The 19,369-nt window shown below is 35.8% G+C and overlaps 1 protein-coding gene across 3 annotated transcripts in view; it reads left to right on the top strand.

Annotated features, from left to right (window-relative positions):
* The window catches only part of GOLM2 (golgi membrane protein 2), a 106,069-nt gene that overhangs the window by 39,398 nt on the left and 47,302 nt on the right, over positions 1-19,369 (top strand). For all 3 annotated transcript variants that reach the window (XM_011282842.4, XM_011282841.4, XM_011282843.4), the window contains exons 3-6: positions 3,967-4,069; positions 5,774-5,864; positions 7,947-8,091; positions 8,416-8,496. In XM_011282842.4, coding sequence (XP_011281144.1) covers positions 3,967-4,069; positions 5,774-5,864; positions 7,947-8,091; positions 8,416-8,496 — 420 coding nt within the window. The remainder of the gene's footprint in view (positions 1-3,966; positions 4,070-5,773; positions 5,865-7,946; positions 8,092-8,415; positions 8,497-19,369) is intronic.

Genomic DNA, 19,369 nt, shown 5'->3' with positions numbered 1-19,369 from the left:
CTAAGACCTAAACCTTATGGTAGTTAATATTTTTTTTGGAAATGAAAGGAATGAGAGTTAGTTTTTGCTCCCTGAGTTAACAAATTAACGTTCTAGTATACACCAATTTATCTTGAGTGGCTCACCTTATTTTTATGCCTATTGCTGAGAAAATTTGAAATCAAAATTTTCTAGAAGTACATTTTTTTTCTTTTTTTTTTTTTTGCTTTGAAAATTGGTCCTAGGCAACCCCTTTCTTAACTACATCCCTAATCTTTTGAAGTTAAATTGAAGGAGTATGGCCAGGCCTTTCTGTAACATACCCTGATGTTACTGTCAGAAGTAGAACATCCTGCACAATCAACTGTGGACCTGATCGTATGTTAAGTCACTTTGAGAATCCTGCTGTGGTGACCTGGAGCAGCCCCAGTAGACACAGAGTATATTTGGGTCCAAAATAAAGAAAACACAAGGCAATCAGTTGAAAGTAAAATTGTGATGTAGGAAAATTTTGTCTTTAGTTTTGCTCTCTGTACTGTTTGTTTCCCCCTTTCAGGTCTTTGTATTGACTGGCTCAAATGACCTATTAGCTCCCTGCTTTATAATCTTTTCTCTGTTTAAAATTTTTTTTTTCAACGTTTATTTATTTTTGGGACAGAGAGAGACAGAGCATGAACGGGGGAGGGGCAGAGGGAGAGGGAGACACAGAATCAGAAACAGGCTCCAGGCTCTGAGCCATCAGCCCAGAGCCTGACGCGGGGCTCGAACTCCCGTATCGCGAGATCGTGACCTGGCTGAAGTCGGACGCTTAACCGACTGCGCCACCCAGGCGCCCCATCTTTTCTCTATTTAAACAGGAAAGGTTTAGATGTTTTACATGGACTCACTTATATTGACGTTTTTGTTTTTGTTTTGTCAATTGTATTTTAAGCCTTTTATCTCAGTTTAGAAATAAAACTTTACTTCTTGATAAAGGAATTACAAATGTTGTCAGTGACAAGCTTTGTGGGGAGAAGAGAACCATCCCAAATCTTGAAATCATAGTGAGCCTCAGGTTCATTCTCAAGGTAAACTTAGCTACTTCATTTATTTTACTGTGTAGGAAGAAGCCTGCATGATCCTAAAGCCCACCAATTGAGAGCCATTCTCTAGTAGCTGTTAGGTGGTGCTCTTTTTCTTTTCTTTTTTTTTTTTTAATTGCAGTAACTTTAGTTTCAGAACCTTTCCTGCCTGAACACAGGTTCACTGAACTGGCTAACTCTGTGTAAGCTACAAGGCCTTTTGTCACTGCCTCCTGCTGGGATCTCATTGTCTCTGTAGAATTGATATCCATGGCTGAGGCCATAGTTTCTGCTACCTCTAGTTGTCTAAATCTTAGGAGATGGGGCCAGGGACCAAGTAACAAACAGAATGTTTTATTCAGGGATACCTGGTATCGTATTTGCTACTTTTATCTGAGGTGGAGTTAGTGGATGAAAAACTATGGAGATCAGCCATGTTTACATATTGGAGAATTAATAGAGTAAAAAGGAATCTAAAATGTGGCTTGATTAAACTTAGAGAAAGGAATGGTGGTTACCAGGGGTTCGAGGGGTGGGGAAAGTGAGATGTTGGTTGAAGTATACAAACTCTCAGTTGTAAGATGAGTAAGTCTTGGGGATATAATAAACAATGTGGTGACTATAGTTAACAGCATTATATTATGTACTGAAGATTGCTAAGAGAGTATATCTTAAATGATGATTATATGAGATGATGGAGGTGCTCGCTATTGCTTCAGTAGTAATTTCACAGTGTACAAGCGAATTAAATCAACATGTCGTATAGCTTACACTTATAAAATGTTATATCTAAAAAATTTTTTTAAATAAAATAAGTGGCTTGAATGTATAAACATAATTATCAACTACAAGCATTTTATGTGAATCATTAACTTTTCACTTTTGATTATTATACAAAAACTATTATTATGCATATTGTTAAACTATTTATCTGCCTCAACAAATATTCACCCAACTTTAAAATTTTTATTTGTTGTCATTGTCACAGTTATGATTCTACAATAAAATTTAGAAAGTAGAGAAAAAAAATACGCTCAGAATCCTACCACTAAACATAATCACTGGTAGTACTTTGATGGATTTTTATTCTAATCTAGTTTTTTTACATGGATATAATTACATTGTAAATATTTGTTTACATTTGCTTTTTAAAAACTTAAATCCCAAGTATTTTTAGAGTGCCTTTAAAGTAATAAGACTAATTTTAGAAGTCTTCCATGAAAAGTAGATTTTATAATATTTGTACATTATGGTTAGATACATTTTAGTCTTAATAGATGTTACCTATACCGAAAAGACCTCTGTTGCCATTTATACAAATTAAGACTTTCTTTTTTTTTTTAAACTGGAAACTTTACTGTTACTTTTTTTTTTTAATTAAGACTTCCTTCTACTTTAGCTTACTTCTAAGGCTATTAGCTAATTTTTAAATCATCTATTTAAGAAACTGATATTTCTCTTCTCTGGCTGAATTACTTTTATTTGTAGGGTCACATGAAGAGGGACCAACTCCAGAAAATGTGGGGCCTGTGGTTATGTGTTAAATGTTCACAAAAGAGCATCTGGCCCCACTTTTAATCTACTGTCCAGCTTAGAATTTCATGTTATTCGTTACAACTAAAACTTTCAGCTCTTGTCCAGGAATTAGGAGCTTTGAGAATGCAATAAGGGTATATGGGGACCTAGCATTAGTAGCAAAACTAGAAATGAGATCTCAAGTAATTGGCACCTTAAGTTGGGAGTCAAATGTGATTTAGAATGAAAAAGAAACCTTGAATTCTATATCCATAGCCAATATATCTAAAAAACATGATTTTCCCCCACCTTTATAAACATTTTTATTTATTCTTGAGAGATAGAGCATGAGTGAGGGAGGAGCAGAGAGAGAGGGAGACACAGAATCCAAAGCAGGCTCCAGGTTCTGAGCCATCAGCACAGAGCCCAATGTGGGGCTCGAACCCATGAACCGTGAGATCGTGACCTAAGCTGAAGTCGAACGCTTAACTGACTGAGCCACCCATGAGTACCCCCCTCCCAACTTTATAAAGCAGATAGGTTTATACAGTTAGGTAGGATTGGGTGCCTGGGTGGCTCAGTCAGTTAAGTGTCCAACTCTCAGTTTCAGCTCAGGTCATGATCTCACGGTTTCTTGAGTTCGAGCCCCACATCGGGCTGTGCACTGATGGTACGGAGCCTGCTTAAGATTCTGTCTCTCTCTCTCCCTCTCTCTCTGCCCCTCCCCTACTCATGCTATCTCTGTCTCTCTCAAAATAAATAAACTTGGAAAAAAGTATTTTTTTAAGTAGGATTTTGTTGTTGTTACTGTTTCCACAAGTTAATATGTATCTACATAATATGACAAGATGTATAATTTTTTAATATTTCTGATTGATATAGAAACCACTGAGGCTATCTTATTTTTTTAAACAAATTTTATTGTCTATGCATATGTTATAAAAGGCAATTAGATTTATATAATTTATATAATTTAATATATATTTATTTATATAAATATAATTTATATAATTTAATTTGTATATAATTTGTTTATATAATTTAATTTATATATTTTATATATAATTTATTTATATAATTTAATTTAATTTATATAATTTATACAATTCATATATTTTAATATATAATTTATATAATTTAATTTATATAATTTATGTAATTTAATATATTTATATAATTTTATTTCTATAATTTATATATTTATATATAATTTATATAAATTTATATAATATATATTTATAATACATTTATATATTTATAATTTATATTTAATTTATATAATTTAATTCCCTGAGAGTTTGAGTAAAGAAATTGAGAAGTGTATATGAGTTTTAAAAACCCCATAACTTCTCAATCAGAAGCATTAGAGTAAGTAAATTTTATTCCTTTGATTCTTACATCGTGTGGATAGAGCAACTTGCTGAGCTTCGTCAGGAGTTTCTTCGACAAGAAGACCAGCTTCAGGACTATAGGAAGAACACTACTTACCTTGTGAAGAGGTTAGAATATGAGAGGTGAGATGCCATATAGCAACAAATAGTTATGAATCTGGAATATGTGTCCCACATTTGGACAATTTATTTCTTCCTCTCTGGCTTCTGTTTTTCTTTTCTTCTTTAATTTTCTTAGGTCTTTTAAGTTCCTTTTCTCTTGTCTTCCTATGCCTCTTTGAAATCCAAACTCTTATTTTGGTATGTTAAACACCATGGGAATACCTTTTAGAAGATGTATCTAGTCTGCCCATATAGTGGAGTACATTGTGAGTCAGAAAATCTTGCAAGGCCTGAGTTTCATTGCATTAAGTGTGCAAAGACTGAAAGAAGATTCTGTGGTTCTTTTTGAGGGGCATCCAGAAGATGAAGCCAATGCTGAGAGAAGTCCCTAGAATAAGCTGAGGGACTGAGCACCAGCTGCTTCTTCTGTTTGGCATTTCAGTCCCCTTTTGTACATCTCTGCACTAAGTTGGTGGTAAGGTCAGGGAACCTCTTTGTAGCAATCACTCTTTAAAAATCTTTGTTACGTCTTTAATCCATTTTATAGTAAAGGGTATTTTTTAGGACTGCATACCAAAAATTAGAAAGATTCACCATATTTTAGAACACCGTTTATCCATTTCTGATTTGTTACTCTTATAGGTTATCAGTATATTAACCTGACAGTATTCAATAATTTTCAGCGTATCAATAGGATTAAAGAGTTAGCATATTCAGAGGTAATATATTATTCCAGCATGTTAATGTACCGAAGTTTGTTTAATCTCTCCCAATTGCTGGACTGTTGTAGTTTTCCTTATCTTACTGTTATGAATATCAGCTATAAGAATCTTTACACAAAAAGGATTTTTCCCTCTTATGTTATTTCACTGGTGTATATTCTCAAATATAGAATTCCTGAGACAGAATTTTTTATTGTTTTGTTGCTTTTATCACATATGTAAAAGATTGCTTTCTATAATGGTTGTACTAATTTATAATGTCAATGTTTCCCCATAGCCCCACCAACATTAGTTTCTACAATTTGGACTTAATTTTGCTAGTGTAGGAATAAAATACTATCATATATACATATAGGAAGTTTAATTGCATTTTTAATGGTTAAAGTTAACATTTTTCTGTAAATTTTTTAACTACTTGTTTCTTTTTGCATGAATGATATATTTGTATTCTTTGACCACTTGTCCAGTGGAAATTCCCAATCTTTATCTATTTTGTTCTTTCACATTTTCTCTTGATGACTCCATTCTGTCTTATTTATTGGTTTCTTCCATTCTAGCTCTTCTTATGGTTCACAGACTCTTACTATTGTGTTGAAAATGAGAACTATTGGATGAATCATCTGCTGCCACTCCTTATCACCTCTTATAATTCTAGGTTTTCTCAATTATTACTGTATTTTGGTCTCATGGTTTTCTCTTCTGTTTTTTCTCTTCTGTGACTGAAGTTGGCTTTGATAATTATTTCTTTATAAATAAGATTTATAAAAATAGTTTTTATCTTTCTAATTTCTGTTAATTAGCCTTATCAGTATTTTTTATACTCTATTAAAGATTCAAATATTCTAGGAATTTTTACTGTGATCTATTTTTATGCCTGCTTTGTCCTTTTGTGCCCACTCTGCTGCTAACTGAATGCTTTATAAATGTATATTTTCAACTGCTAGACAACTTTGAGAAGTCAATCCAAGATAATATAGCCTAAAAGAATGACTTTGTAATTTAGTTTTCAGTGTGGCCAACAGATCAAGGAGTTAAGAGCACAGCATGAAGAAAATATTAAAAAGCTAGCAGACCAGTTTTTGCAGGAACAAAAGGTAAATTTTTTTTAACAAAAGGTAAATTTAAAAAATACTTAAATCAAAATACATTCTTGTTATAAATCTTGTAATTTAAATATGTGCTTTTAAAATAAAAATATGTACTTTTGTCATAAAACATTATATTTTTAAGTATCCTAGCCTGCCTAATTAAAAAAAATGACTTACAGTGTTTTTATTGTTGAGTGAATTAGACATTTGCAAAAAGACAACGTCAACTCTTAAAACCAATTTTGAGCTAAATGTTTTTCTTTTTTAAAATTTTTTTAATGTTTATTTTTGAGAGAGAGAGAGAGAGAGAGAGAGAGAGAGAGAGAGAGAGACAGAGCGAGAGCATGTGAGGGGCAGAGAGAGAGGGAGTCACAGAATCTGAAGCAGGCTCCAGGCTCTGAGCTGTCAGCACAGAGCCCGACACAGGGCTGGAACCCACAAACGACGAGATCATGACCTGAGTCGAAGTCAGACACTCAACTGACTAAGCCACCCAGGAGCCCCAATTTTGAGTTAAATGTTTTTATCTGACTTTTAAAAATAATTTTTGCTATTAATATATTTCTCAGATGGTAAAGTGGATACAACTTTACTGACAAATCAATTCTTTTTTTTTTTAATTTAAGTTTATTTATTTATTTGAGAGAGAGAGAGAAAGCACACATGAGCAGGGAAGGGGCAAAGAGAGAGAGAAGGAAAATCCCAAGTAGGCTCCATGCTATCAGTGCAGAGCCCACCGTGAGGCTCAATCCCATGATCCATGAGCTCATACCCTGAGCCAAAATCAAGAGTCAGACATTTAACCAACTGAGCCACCCAGGCGCCTCTGGACATTAGATTCGAAAGCAGTTTGTAAACAGTGAAGCACAGTGCAAATGTTAATTGTTAATTTTGTCTGCCAGACACACTGGAATACCTGTACCTGATTGTCAAAACACTTTTTTCTTCTTTATTGTGACAAATTCTTACAGTTTGGCTCTTGTTTTTCCAAATTTCCTGTAGATTTTTTTTAATGTACTGTTTTTTATAACATTACTAATGGTTACAATGCATGCTGTTTTAGAGTTGACAAAACATTTCTATATACATTAAATAATTAAGTACAAGGACCTATGTGGCAACATTAGCATGTGTATTTAACTCCTTGCCTCTCCCATTTTTTTCACTGAGGCCACTCAACCAGTATAAAAGACAAAACTGGTTCACTGATAGAATTGAGTCAGGCCTAACCAGGTCCAAAGATTGAAGTTTCCAAGGAGATGATAGGGTCAGACGCATGTTGAAAGGAATACTGACTGGGGCGCCTGGGTGGCTCAGTCGGTTAAGCAGCCGACTTCGACTCAGGTCATGATCTCACGGTCCGTGAGTTCGAGCCCCGAGTCGGGCTCTGTGCTGACAGCTCAGAGCCTGGATCCTGTTTCAGATTCTGTGTCTCCCTCTCTCTGACCCTCCCCCGTTCATGCTCTGTCTCTCTCTGTCTCAAAAATAAATAAACATTAAAAAAAAAAAAAAAAGAAAGAAAGGAATACTGACCTGTGTATTGTTCTGCCATTACTTCCTTTGCTTGGGTGGCCAGTGCACCTAGGAAGAAATTTGCCTGTTTTCTACCCTTGCTGTTTCTGCTACTGGAAAAGCTTGGCAATGTCATTAACCATCTTATCACACTTAAGGGGGCTTCCATGTGCCAACCTCCTGTAGTCTACCATCCTGCTCGATTACAACACAGGCCTATAGAGAACTCACCCTGCCCACAGCCCCTAGGACAATGCCCAACTGTAGGCCAGTGCTCAGCAAGACTATCTTCTTGCAGAATCATTCCCTCAGCATAGCCGGAGAGAATTACCTCTGCCTAACATCTTAGACCATTTACTATAATTAGAAACTTTAAAAAGTGTTAGTCTTTGATTTTTTATTAGGTATAAAAAATGAACAGAAAATAATATATCCCACATCTTCAGGTGTTTGGAATTTGGACCCATAGTATATGTTTCAAAAATGAACTGTTTCAGAACATTTAATTAGTAGTTGTGTTAATTGTTTAATCTTGAACTGAAAAATATTGACTGTTACCAAATCTTTATTTAACAGCAGGAGACAAACAAGTTTGATTCAAAAGATGCAAACGAGTTGGGAATAAACAATCATGCAGTACCTAAAAACATTCCAAAAGTACCTGAGAATGCTGCAGATAAGAATGAAGAACCCTCAAGCAATCATATTCCACATGGGAAAGGTATTACTATTATTTTGTTTTGTATTAATAGGATATTGACTTTTTGGATATTCTCATTTTGAAGTGAGCATTTTCAGTCATAAAGAATACTGTTTGATTTTAGTTCAGTTATGAATAGGTGTCAGTGCTGTTTCACATTTGAATATTTTGACAGACGAAAAAAAGAGTAAATTGTTTCAGAGTTATAGCTATGTCCAAAGCAAGATATAAAGATATGCAGTCAGTGTAGCCTGTTGCTTTAGAAACTGATTATTACATTCCTTCAAATCACTTTGAATTTATATAAGGAAAACTAAAGAATTATATCTTTCATTGCTTGGGCAGAACAAATCAAACAAGGTGGTGATGCGGGAATGCCTGGAATAGAAGAGAATGACCTTGCAAAAGTTGAAGATCTTCCTACCGGTAAGTAAAAGTTATCAGACTATTTACCCTACTCTCTTTTTGAGTAAAAATCATAATCACTTGGGAAAAGTCCTAGGTCTCTGGAAGATTGATGTGTCTGTTAATTAACTACCTATTAATTGCCTGGACTTGTTTAGGATGCAATTGTTTTAAAAAATTTTGCTAAAATGTATAAAGTCCTTGTTTTTGCCTTGATAAGAGTGAACCATATTTGAACATTTTCTTGGTTCAAAGTTACTGCTTAGACAGTTAAACTATGTCAGAGCCATTTGTGATTACTAAAAGTAAGTTTACCTCATTTCTATGAGACCAAATGTTCCCAGATTGCTGTGTTGTTGGTGTGCTTTAATAAGGCATGGTAATACCCTATATAGGTTTTTAGGACTTTGCTTGTCCTTTCAGTTATTTACCCCACAGTTTAAATAGTTTATTCCTGGGGCACCTGGGTGGCTCAGTAGATAAAGCATCTGACTTCAGCTCAGGTCATGATCTCGCGGTTAGTGAGTTTGAGCCCTGGTCGGGCTGTGTGCTGACAGCTCAGAGCCTGGAGCCTGCTTCAGATTCTGTGTCTTCCTCTCTCTCTGCCCCTCCCCAACTTGCACTCTGTCTCTGTCTCTCTCTCTGTCTCTCAAAAATAAAAACTAGGGGTGCCTAGGTGGCTCAGTTGGTTAAGCATTCAACTTTGGCCCAGGTCACGATCTGGCAGTTTGTGAGTTTGAGCCCCACCTCAGGCTCTGTGCTGACAGCTCTGAGCCTGGAGCCTGCTTTGGATTCTGTGTCTCCTTCTCTCTCTGCCCCTCCCCCACTCTCACTCTGTCTGTCTCTCTCCCAAAAATAAATAAACTTTAAAAAATTAAAAAAAAATAAATGAATAAATAAATAGTTTCCCTATTTTTTCTTTTTCTTCTTTTATGGTCACTTCTGTTCAGTGTCTGTTTCTTTCTTCATTAATGTATCTGCTTCTTATCCATTTCCACTTGAGTTCTGAATCACTCCTGGTATCCTAGTCCTGTTCAGTGTTTGGGTTGTTTTCTTTTTCCATGTCTCTTTGTTTTTCTTGCCATTTCTATGTTTCTTTGTTACCATAGGTATCTCTCCCTACTGACTCCAATTTATTATGTTGAAAAATTGGAAATAACAGCATGTCTTTGATTTTTCCTGACTGTTTTTATTCCTTTTCAATCTTAGGGTTCGCTTGTGTGGTTATAGCTCACTGTATGTGGCTGAAATTGCTGTGTGTCTGAGGTCCAAATGAAAGACTATTAGTCCTTTCATTTGTATGGTTGTTTTCTCAGATTCTTTTCTGTCCATATTCTTTTGGGTTTCCAATTCATAGTATATACCCCTAAAATAAAGACAAGGACAAGAGCAATACCAGGAATTTAAAAATACAGAGTCAGGGGCTCCTGGGTAGCTCAGTCGCTTAAGCATCCGACTTTGGCATGGGTTATGATCTCATGGCTTTTGAGTTCAAGCCCTGTGCTAAAAGTGTGGAACCTGCTTGAGATTCTCTCTTCCCTGTCTCTCTGCCCCTTCTCTGCTTGTGCATGTTCTCTCTCTCTCTCAAAATAAATAAATAAAAATTTTTTAAAAATACAGAGTTAGAATGAGCATGATTTGTTTGTGAAGCAATGAAGTTATCCAATGATTCTTAAAATGTGGTCCTTGGCAGCAGTATCCTAAGATTACCTTGTTAGAAATGCAGATTCTTAGGTCCCATTTTAGACATACTGAATGAGAAATTCATGGGATGGAGCCTAGCAATCTCTGTGTTTTAACAAGCTTTCCAGGTGAATCTGATCTATGCTAAGGTTTTAGAACCACTGGCTCAACATTAATTTGATGTTGAGAACAAGGACCATGTATTATTCTGAATTTTGTAGTACTTACTCTAGTCTTAGACTCACTAAGTTTTAGCTTGATTAATCTTCTTTACATTGCCCTTAGTTATTCTCTTTTAAAATTTTTTTAAGTGTTCTATTATTTATTTTTGAAAGAGAGAGAGACTGAGTGTGAGCAGGGAAGGTGCATAGAGAGAGGGAAACACACAGTCCACAGCAGGCTCCAGGCTCTGAGCTGTCAGCACAGAGCCTGATGCAGGGATCAAACTCATAAGCGGTGAGAGAGATCATGACCCGAGTGAGCCGCCCAGGCATCCCACCCTTAGTTATTTTTTAAGCTTTCCCAAAGTTTTGCCAAGGATAAACTGCAGGTTTCTAGTATATAGAAATACCCAATTCAGATATGTGAGCAAGCATGCATTTATTTTTCATGTCACATATATATACAAAAATATGTTTGTGTTGAAATTTATAAATTTCAACCTCTTTTTGTCTAGTTCAAGCTAAAATGTTACCATTGCTACTCTAAGTGTGTAGTGTCTCAATTTATTTTCTCATTGGTCCACTGTCATAATTTATTACCTGGCCACCAAGGATTCCAGAATTAGAGTAACATGAAAGGGGAATGCAAGAGGTCTTAGAGATCTTATCTAGACCATTTTTAGGTATATTGTCCTTATCAGACAGAGGTTTCCAGATGTCTTTCACATATGAATTGCTTTAGTAGGGCAAAAATCCTATCTTGCTACTTCTGCTTGATTAAAAAAAGCACACCGGGGCGCCTGGTAGCTCAGTCAGTTAAGCGTCTGACTTTGGCCCAGGTCATGATCTCATGGTTCGTGAGTTGACGCCCCGCATCAGGCTCTGTGCTGACAGCTCAGAGCCTGGAGCCTGCTTTGGATTCTGTGTCTCCTTCTCTTTCTCTGCCCCTCCCCTGCTTGCACTCTGTTTTTCTCTCTCTCTAAAAAATAAGCATTAAAAAAAAATTTTTTTTTAAAGCACACAACCATTTCATTAGAATGAATAGAGATGAATAATACTTTTGATAAGATGCCAACAAATTCATGTCTGATTTTTACAGTATGAATTAGCCATATTGATTCATATAATGGTCGTAGCATTAGAGTTTAGAACGGAAAGAACACAAAAAATGTATACATTTTGTGTAAATTATCAATGATACTAAAATTATCTGTATATGTAGACACTGTCTACACTGTCATGGCATTTAGAGGCTTCCTCTGGATTAATTTTTCTTTATCTTTGATTTTCTGTAGTTTGAAATAATATGCTGTGATGTAGTTTTTTGGGGGCATGTAGTTTGCTTGGTGTTCTCTGAGCTTCCTGAACCTGTGATTTGGTGTCTGACATTGATTTGGGGGGATTCTCAGTCATTATGGTTTTAAATATTTCTTCTGATCTTTTCTCTCTTCTCCGTCTAGTATTCCCATTATGCATATGTTTACACTTATATTTGTCTTAGATATTGTTATTTTTTTTTCCATTATTCTCTTTCCTTTTCAGTTTTTGAGGATCTTCTTGATATACCCTGTAACTCAGAGATTCTGTCCTCAGCCGTGTCCAGTCTACAATGAGCCCATCAAAGGCATTCTTCATTTCTGTTATAGTGTTTTTTTATCTATAACATTTCTTTTTGGTTCTTTCTAAGATTTCCATCTCTCTAGTTACATTGCCTATTTGTTCTTGCATCCTTTGTACTTTATCCATTAGAGTCTTTAGCACATTAATCATAGTTGTTGGTATGCCTTGTAATTTTTGCTTGATAGTCAGACATGATGTACCAGGTAATAGTAACTGCTGTAAGTAAGCCTTTAGTAATGTGGTAGTCAGGTGTGGGCGAAGGGAAAGTGTTCTATATTCCTGTGATTTCTAATCTTTTACAGTGAGTCTATGCCTCTGGACTGTGAACTTCACAAGTTTTTCTCGGTATTTTGCCTTCTCCTGAGGTGGGACAGGAAGGCTGGAGGGGGCTGAAGTTTGGTATTTTTCTTCAGGTCACTTAGGCTCTGATAAAGCCCCAGGAGGTTAGGCTCTATTTAACTAGTTTCTCCCAAGCACAGGCCTTTTTAAGGAGAACCACGCGCTCTGGTGTATTTCTAAATGGTTCCTTTTCCCCGCTTCCTGCCTGAGGGAATTTTCCCCCCAATATTTACTATAGGAATGTAGTTGAGCCCCTGAAGGTAAATCTCACAATATTGTAGGGAGCCTCCCTATGACTGGGTCCCCCCGAAATCTTTCTCTCTGAGTTGTTGACACTGAGCCTCCAGTGAGTTGTCCAAACTGAGCATCAGTTACAGTTCAGGTTTTCCTACCCTGGCACTTTCTGCTCCTGAATCTCTTTTGTATGTCATGACTCCCTATATTCACCTTTCTGTGTCTCCGTTCTTAGGGATAGTTGGTTTGCCCTGTGTCCTCTTCTCTCTTGCCCAAAAAGAATTGTTGATTTTTCAGCCAATTTATTAGCTTTTCACTTGTTGTTAGGTTAGAGTGGCAACTTCTAAGCTCCTTACATGTATACAGAACCAGAAACCAGAAGTCCTTTGGATTCATTTTTGAACCTCTTTAAACTGTTGGTGCTTTGCTTTGAAGATCATTGTTCATAACAGTTATGCTTAATTGTTTAGATAAGTATTTTGAGTATACAGATTATTATGATATAGTAACTGGTGAAAAGAAACCTTGAGGTGTGTAATCAGTCAGATGCCTACACAAAGGAAAGCCCTATCATGTCTTTGTACCTTGAGCTCCTAGCGTGGTGCTTTACACATAACAGGGTCCCAGTAAATGTGTATGGTTGAATTACCAGAATAGCCTTAATGGTGAGGCAGTGGTATCTGGAATTAAACTGCCTGAATTCAAACCCTTGACTCCCATCTTTTAACAAGTGTGTGACAACCGTTTATTTACTCTTATCCTTATCTATGAAATAGGATAACAGTTCCAACCTCATAGCATGAATGTGAGATTTAAATGTAAAGCACTTAGGACAGTGCCTGGCACATGGCCAGTGCTATCTAAATCTTAGTTACTATTGTTATTATGATGATTATTGCACATCATTAGAAACATATTTGTTACCTTCTTGTCATTCCTTTTACTGAGTGTTGTCTTTTCTCTGTGATGTAGTCTATGCCAAAATTCTTAATGCCTGTACAAATTCTGGTGTATATGTGGAGTCCCTTATAGGCAGTAACCCCACAAAAGAAGTAGAGGAGAAACAAGTCCTTGTCATTTTAAAACAGATTTGTATGTGTTACTGACTTTTATTTATGATAGCCAGGGCTATACTAGAAACCATAGCAGAACAGTGCTGAACTATCTTAAAATGTGGCTCTGAAACAGTCAAGGGAGTATGTATATCATGTGCTTATGATTAGCACAGTGTTTCAACTTCTCAGCTCCCCAAACCATAGAGCCAAACCCCAGTGGGCTTTGTTTGTTTTTAATGTTGATTTGAGTTGGTTACCAAGATCTTACAGGAATCTTATCATTTAACCCATACTGTTCTTTACCTGGATATTTACCTTTGTGGTATGTAGGTACCTGTGATTTTAGACAGTTACACATTTAGATCACTAGTTTTAAACTTTTTTAGATTAAAGAACATTCCAAGCATACAGGAAACTAGGATAATATAGTAGCCAAGTACCTACTGCCCCCCCCCCCCAGAAGAAAACCACAAAAATAACATAACATTTTGCCACATTTGTTTCAGATATTTCTGTTATTGATGTTATTGTTAAAGAAATAAAACATTACTGATAAGTTGAAGCCTCCCTGTGTACCCACCAGATCCTATTCCTGCCTCTTCTTCCCCAGAGGTAACTACTATGCTGAGATTGGTGTGTATCAATTTCCATACATGTTTTTAGACTTTTACTGCATTTGTAAGCATCTATAAAACTATGAAGTATTATTTTGTTTGCTGCCTCAAACTTTAAATAAATGGTGTCTTATTGTGTATATTATTCTATACCTTGTTTTTTTCCCCTCGATATTATGCTTTTGTGACTTACCCATATTATTCCTGTGGCTTTCTAACAGTTATAATTATTTCATTGTATAAATATACCATAACTTATCCATTCACCTATAATAAACATTAAGGCCACTTTTAGTTTTTTGTTATTTCAAACAATACCACAGTGGACATTCTTGTTTATGTCTTCTTATGCACATGAAAGTCTCTAGATACTGATATTTGACGAGTACATTGAGCTAAAAAGGTGAGGCTGCTGCTGGCTAGAAAATGTGACTAGGGATCTAGCTGTCCCAGGCTCAAGAGTTGAGGAGATCAATAGCTCAACACACTGGTAACCCATAAACAATTCTTAGCACAATGGTTGCAAAACTGTGTACAAGGATATGAAATTAAAATAATTCTTGCATCGGGCCGCTTGGGTGGCTCAGTTGGTTAAGCATCTGACTTCAGCTCAGGTCATGATCTCACAGTTTGTGGGTTCGAGCCCCACATCGGGCTCTGTGCTGACAGCTTGGAGCCTGGAGCCTGCTTTGGATTCTGTGTATTTTCCCTCTCTCTCTCTCTCTCTCTGCCCCTCCCCTACTCATGCGCGCACGCTCTCTCTCTCTCTCTCCCTCCCTCCCTTCCTCAAAAATAAATAAACTTCAAAAAAATTTTTTAAAGAATTCTTGCATCGTAGAATATCGTCAACTTCTTAATATCAGTTTATACTTCTACTAGTAATATATGACAGTGTCTGTTTGTCCACATCCTCACTAAGATTCAGTTTGCTATACTTTAATTTTTTTGCCAATCTGACAGTTATTAAATGACTTATTTTAGCTTAAATGTGCTATGGTACTAGTGACATTAAGCATCTTTTCACATATTTATTAGCCATTCTGGTTTCCTTCTGTGAATTACCTGGTAATCATTTTTGCCCATTTTTCTATTGGATTTTTGCTATTTTCCTTACTGATCTTTGAGTGTTCTTTAGTAGTTTGTAATGCAAATATCTTCACCATGTCATGAATATCAACAGAGAAAAAAATCTTATTTATTACTTGGAAACTTTTTTCTAGTTTTAAGGTCCAGTTAATCTCATAGTAAAAATTGCCTCTAATGATTTACTTTGGGGAAAATTCTGGTAGATACAAAAATTTTTATGTACCTGAACAATTAGAAGTTCTTTTCTAATTAATAACTTAGAAAGAAAAAGTTATTCCTTTTGTTTTTTTTAATATGCAGTAGATAGAGCTACTCAAGATAATTAATTTTCTGGAATAGAGGTTTTTGACCTTGGCTATATATTGGAATCACTGGGGAGTTAAAAAAAAAAATTTCACGCGTGGGTCTCACTCCAGAGATTTTGATGTGTTTGGTCTGAAATGCAGCTTGGCCACTGAATGTGTAAGTATTCCTTAGGTGATTGTATTATGTAACTAAGGTTGAAAACCACTTCTCTTGGAGGATTTTTCTATATCTGCACTGTCTAATATAATAGCCACTAGTCACATGTATTTATTTTTACATCAAAGTTAAATAATACTAAAAAGTCAGTTCCTCAGTCAAACTAGCGATACTTCAAGTGCTTAAGGATCGCCTGTGGCTAGCGGCTACTGTACTGGACAGTGCAAGTATAGAACATTTTCATCATTGCATCAGTGCTGCTCTAGATGGTAATATTGATTACCTCTGGGAAAGAAGACTGAGGACAGAGATAAAAAGGTGATTTACTTTTCAACATACAATCTTTTGAACTTTTGGATTTATATTTCAAAATTTCAAAAGTTTCCTAATTTGATAAATTACCTATTTAAGAACTAAATAATTTTTTAAAAATGAAAGACAGGTACAAAAATGAACTACTAGGACCTCATCAGAATAAAAAGCTTCTGCACAGCGAAGGAAACCATCAGCAAAACTAAAAGGCAACCGACAGAATGGGAGAAGATATTTGCAAATGACATGTCAGATAAAGGGTTAGTATCCAAAATCTACCAAGAACTTATCAAACTCAACATCCAAAAAACAAATCATCCAGTGAAGAAATGGGCAAAAGACATGAATAGACACTTCTCCAAAGAAGACATCCAGATGGCCAACTGACACATCAAAAAATGCTCAACATCACTCATCATCAGGGAAATACAAATCAAAACCACAATGAGATACCACCTTACACATGTCAGAATGGCTAACATTAACAACTCAGGCAACAACAGATGTTGGTGAGGATGCAGAGAAAGAGGATCTCTTTTGCATTGTTGGTGGGAATGCAAGCTGGTGCAGCCACTCTGCAGAACAGTATGGATGTTCCTCAAAAAACTAAAAATAGAACTACCCTACGACCCAACAATTGCACTACTAGGCATTTATCCACGGGATACAGGTGTGCTGTCTCGAAGGGACACATGCACCCCCATGTTTATAGCAGCACTATCAACAATAGCCAAAGTATGTAAAGAGCCCAAATGTCCATCGATGGATGAATGGATAAAGAAGATGTGGTATATATATACAATGGAGTATTACTCAGCAATCAAAAAGAATGAAATCTTGCCATTTGCAACTATGTGGATGGAACTGGAGGGTATTATGCTAAGTGAAATTAGAGAAAGATGAAAATCAAATGACTTCACTCATATTTGGACTTTAAGATACCAAACAGATGAACATAAGGGAAGGGAAACAAAAATAATATAAAAACAAGGAGGGGGACAAAACAGAAGAGACTCATAAATATAGAGAACAAACTGAGGGTTGCTGGAGGGGTTGTGGGAGGGGGGATGGGCTAAATGGGTAAGGGGCATTAAGGAATTTACTCTTGAAATCACTGTTTCACTATATGCTAATTTGGATGTAAATTTTAAAAAATAAAAAATAAAGTTAAAAATTAAAGAGAGGTAGTTATAGTGATTTGAGAGGAAAAAAAAAAGATTATGTTTTAAAGAGGAAATGTAGTTAGTGTTTTTGTTTTTGTTTTGGTTAAGATTCTTTCTCTAATGATTAAAGCTTTTAGAAGAAATATCTAAATTTAAATACATCAAAAGTTTTTACCAGGAGGGGCGCCTGGGTGGCTTAGTCACTTAAGCATCCAACTTCAGTTCAGGTCATAATCTTGCGGTTCATGAGTTCCAGCCCCGTATCTGGCTCTGTGCTGACAGCTCAGAGTTTGGAGCCTGCTTGGGATTCTGTGTCTCCCTCTCTGCCCCTCCCCCACTCATGCTTTCTCTCTCTCTCTCTCTCTCTCTCTCTCTCTCTCTCTCTCTCTCAAATAAATAAAGTTAAAAAGAAAACTTTTATCAAATTAAATCACTGTAGATATACTTAAATAAGTTTTTCTCTTAGACATCCTGTAAGACAGGAATTGTCAAACTACAGCTTGATTGGCCTGTTTTCACAAATAGTTTTATTGAAACATTACCTTGTTCATTTATTTATGTTTTGTCTATGGCTGCTTTTGTAGTAGAACACCAGAGTTGAGTATGGCCTCCAAGCCTAAAATATTCACTATCTGACCCTTCAAGAAAAAGATTTCAAAGAAACAAATTATATAAAATTGGGCTTTTTTTTTCTTAAATTAGCATATCAAATTTTATTCCTGGAAATTGCTACCAAAAATATATAAACTTCTAATGGTACTTTGGTTTGTAATTGAAAGACATTTCTTTCAGGGCGCTGGGGTGGCTCAGTCAGTTAAGTATCCAACTCTTGACTTTGGCTCAGATCATGATCTCATGGTTCATGGGTTCCAGCCCCACATCAGTCTCTGCATTGACGGAGCCTGCTTGGGATTGTCTCTCTCTTCCTCTCTCTCTACCCCTCACCCCCCTCAAAATAAATAAATAAACTTAAAAAAAGAAAGACCTTTCTTTCATTGTCATATTTTATGAAGCCACAATTTATAGTAGCCACAATTAGGAAAAAAGGAATCAAAATAGGGTCTTGAATTAGAAAATACCCAGGGATGGGATGAGCACTGGGTGTTGTATGGAAACCAATTTGACAATAAATTTCATATATTGAAAAAAAAAAAAAGAAAGTGAGGTATTGAAGTCTCCAACTATGATCCAACTACTATTGTTGAATTGTCTGTATCTCCCCTCATTGTTGTCACTTTTTCCTTCATGTACATTGGTTCTGTTATTAGGCTCTTATAGTTTATGACTGTTATATCTTCCTGATTGATTGACCCTTTATCATTATAAAATGCCTCTTGTTGTCTCTAGTAGTATTTTTGTCTTAAAGTCTATTTTGCCTGATAGTCTAATCACTCCAACTTTTCTGTGGTTGCTGTTTGCATGATATGTCATTTTCAATTTTTTGCTTTCAATCTCTATCTTCGAATCTAAAATGTGTCTCTTATTACTTTTATTTTTTAAAATACTAACTTGAGAGAGAGAGAGAATGGGGGAGGGGCAGAGAGAGAGAGAGAGGAAGAGAGAGAATCCTAAGTAGGCTCCATGCTGTCAGTGAGGAGGCTGACACAGGGCTCAATTGCACAAACCGTGAGATCATGACCTGAGTCGAAATCAAGAATTGGACACTCAACCAACTAAGCCACACAAGCGCCCCTAAAATGTGTCTCTTTTAAATAGAGTATAGTTGTATCTTATTTTGTTTTTTACAGTCTGACAATCTCTGACTTTTTATTGGGTTATTTTTAATGCATTCACATTTAATGTTGATATTGATATTATTGGATTTACATCTATTTTGCTTTTATTTTCTATATATGTCATGTTTTCTTAATTCTTCTCCTTCTCCTTTACTATTTTCTTTTGCATTGAATAAGTATTTTTATTAAAAAAAAGAAAAAAGAAAATACCCAGGGAGAATAGGATAGTTAGCATCCATTGGGTTTGAGGGTTTAATTGCTGCCTGTTTCTCTCATTTTTTAAAAACTACACTTCTAAAGTATTGTGTTTTAGTGGTTATTCCAGGGATTGCTATATGCATCCTTTATATGTCATGGTCTACTTAGAAATTAGCTTGTAGTACTTCATGTGAAATGTTAGAACTTTACAAAGATATAATTCCATTTACC

The sequence above is a fragment of the Felis catus genome, chromosome B3 (genome assembly GCF_018350175.1).
Source record: "Felis catus isolate Fca126 chromosome B3, F.catus_Fca126_mat1.0, whole genome shotgun sequence".
In the NCBI taxonomy this organism is placed as follows: domain Eukaryota; kingdom Metazoa; phylum Chordata; class Mammalia; order Carnivora; family Felidae; genus Felis; species Felis catus.
The sequence above is the reverse complement of the archived record's forward strand: the minus strand, read 5'-3'. Positions and strand labels throughout refer to the sequence as shown.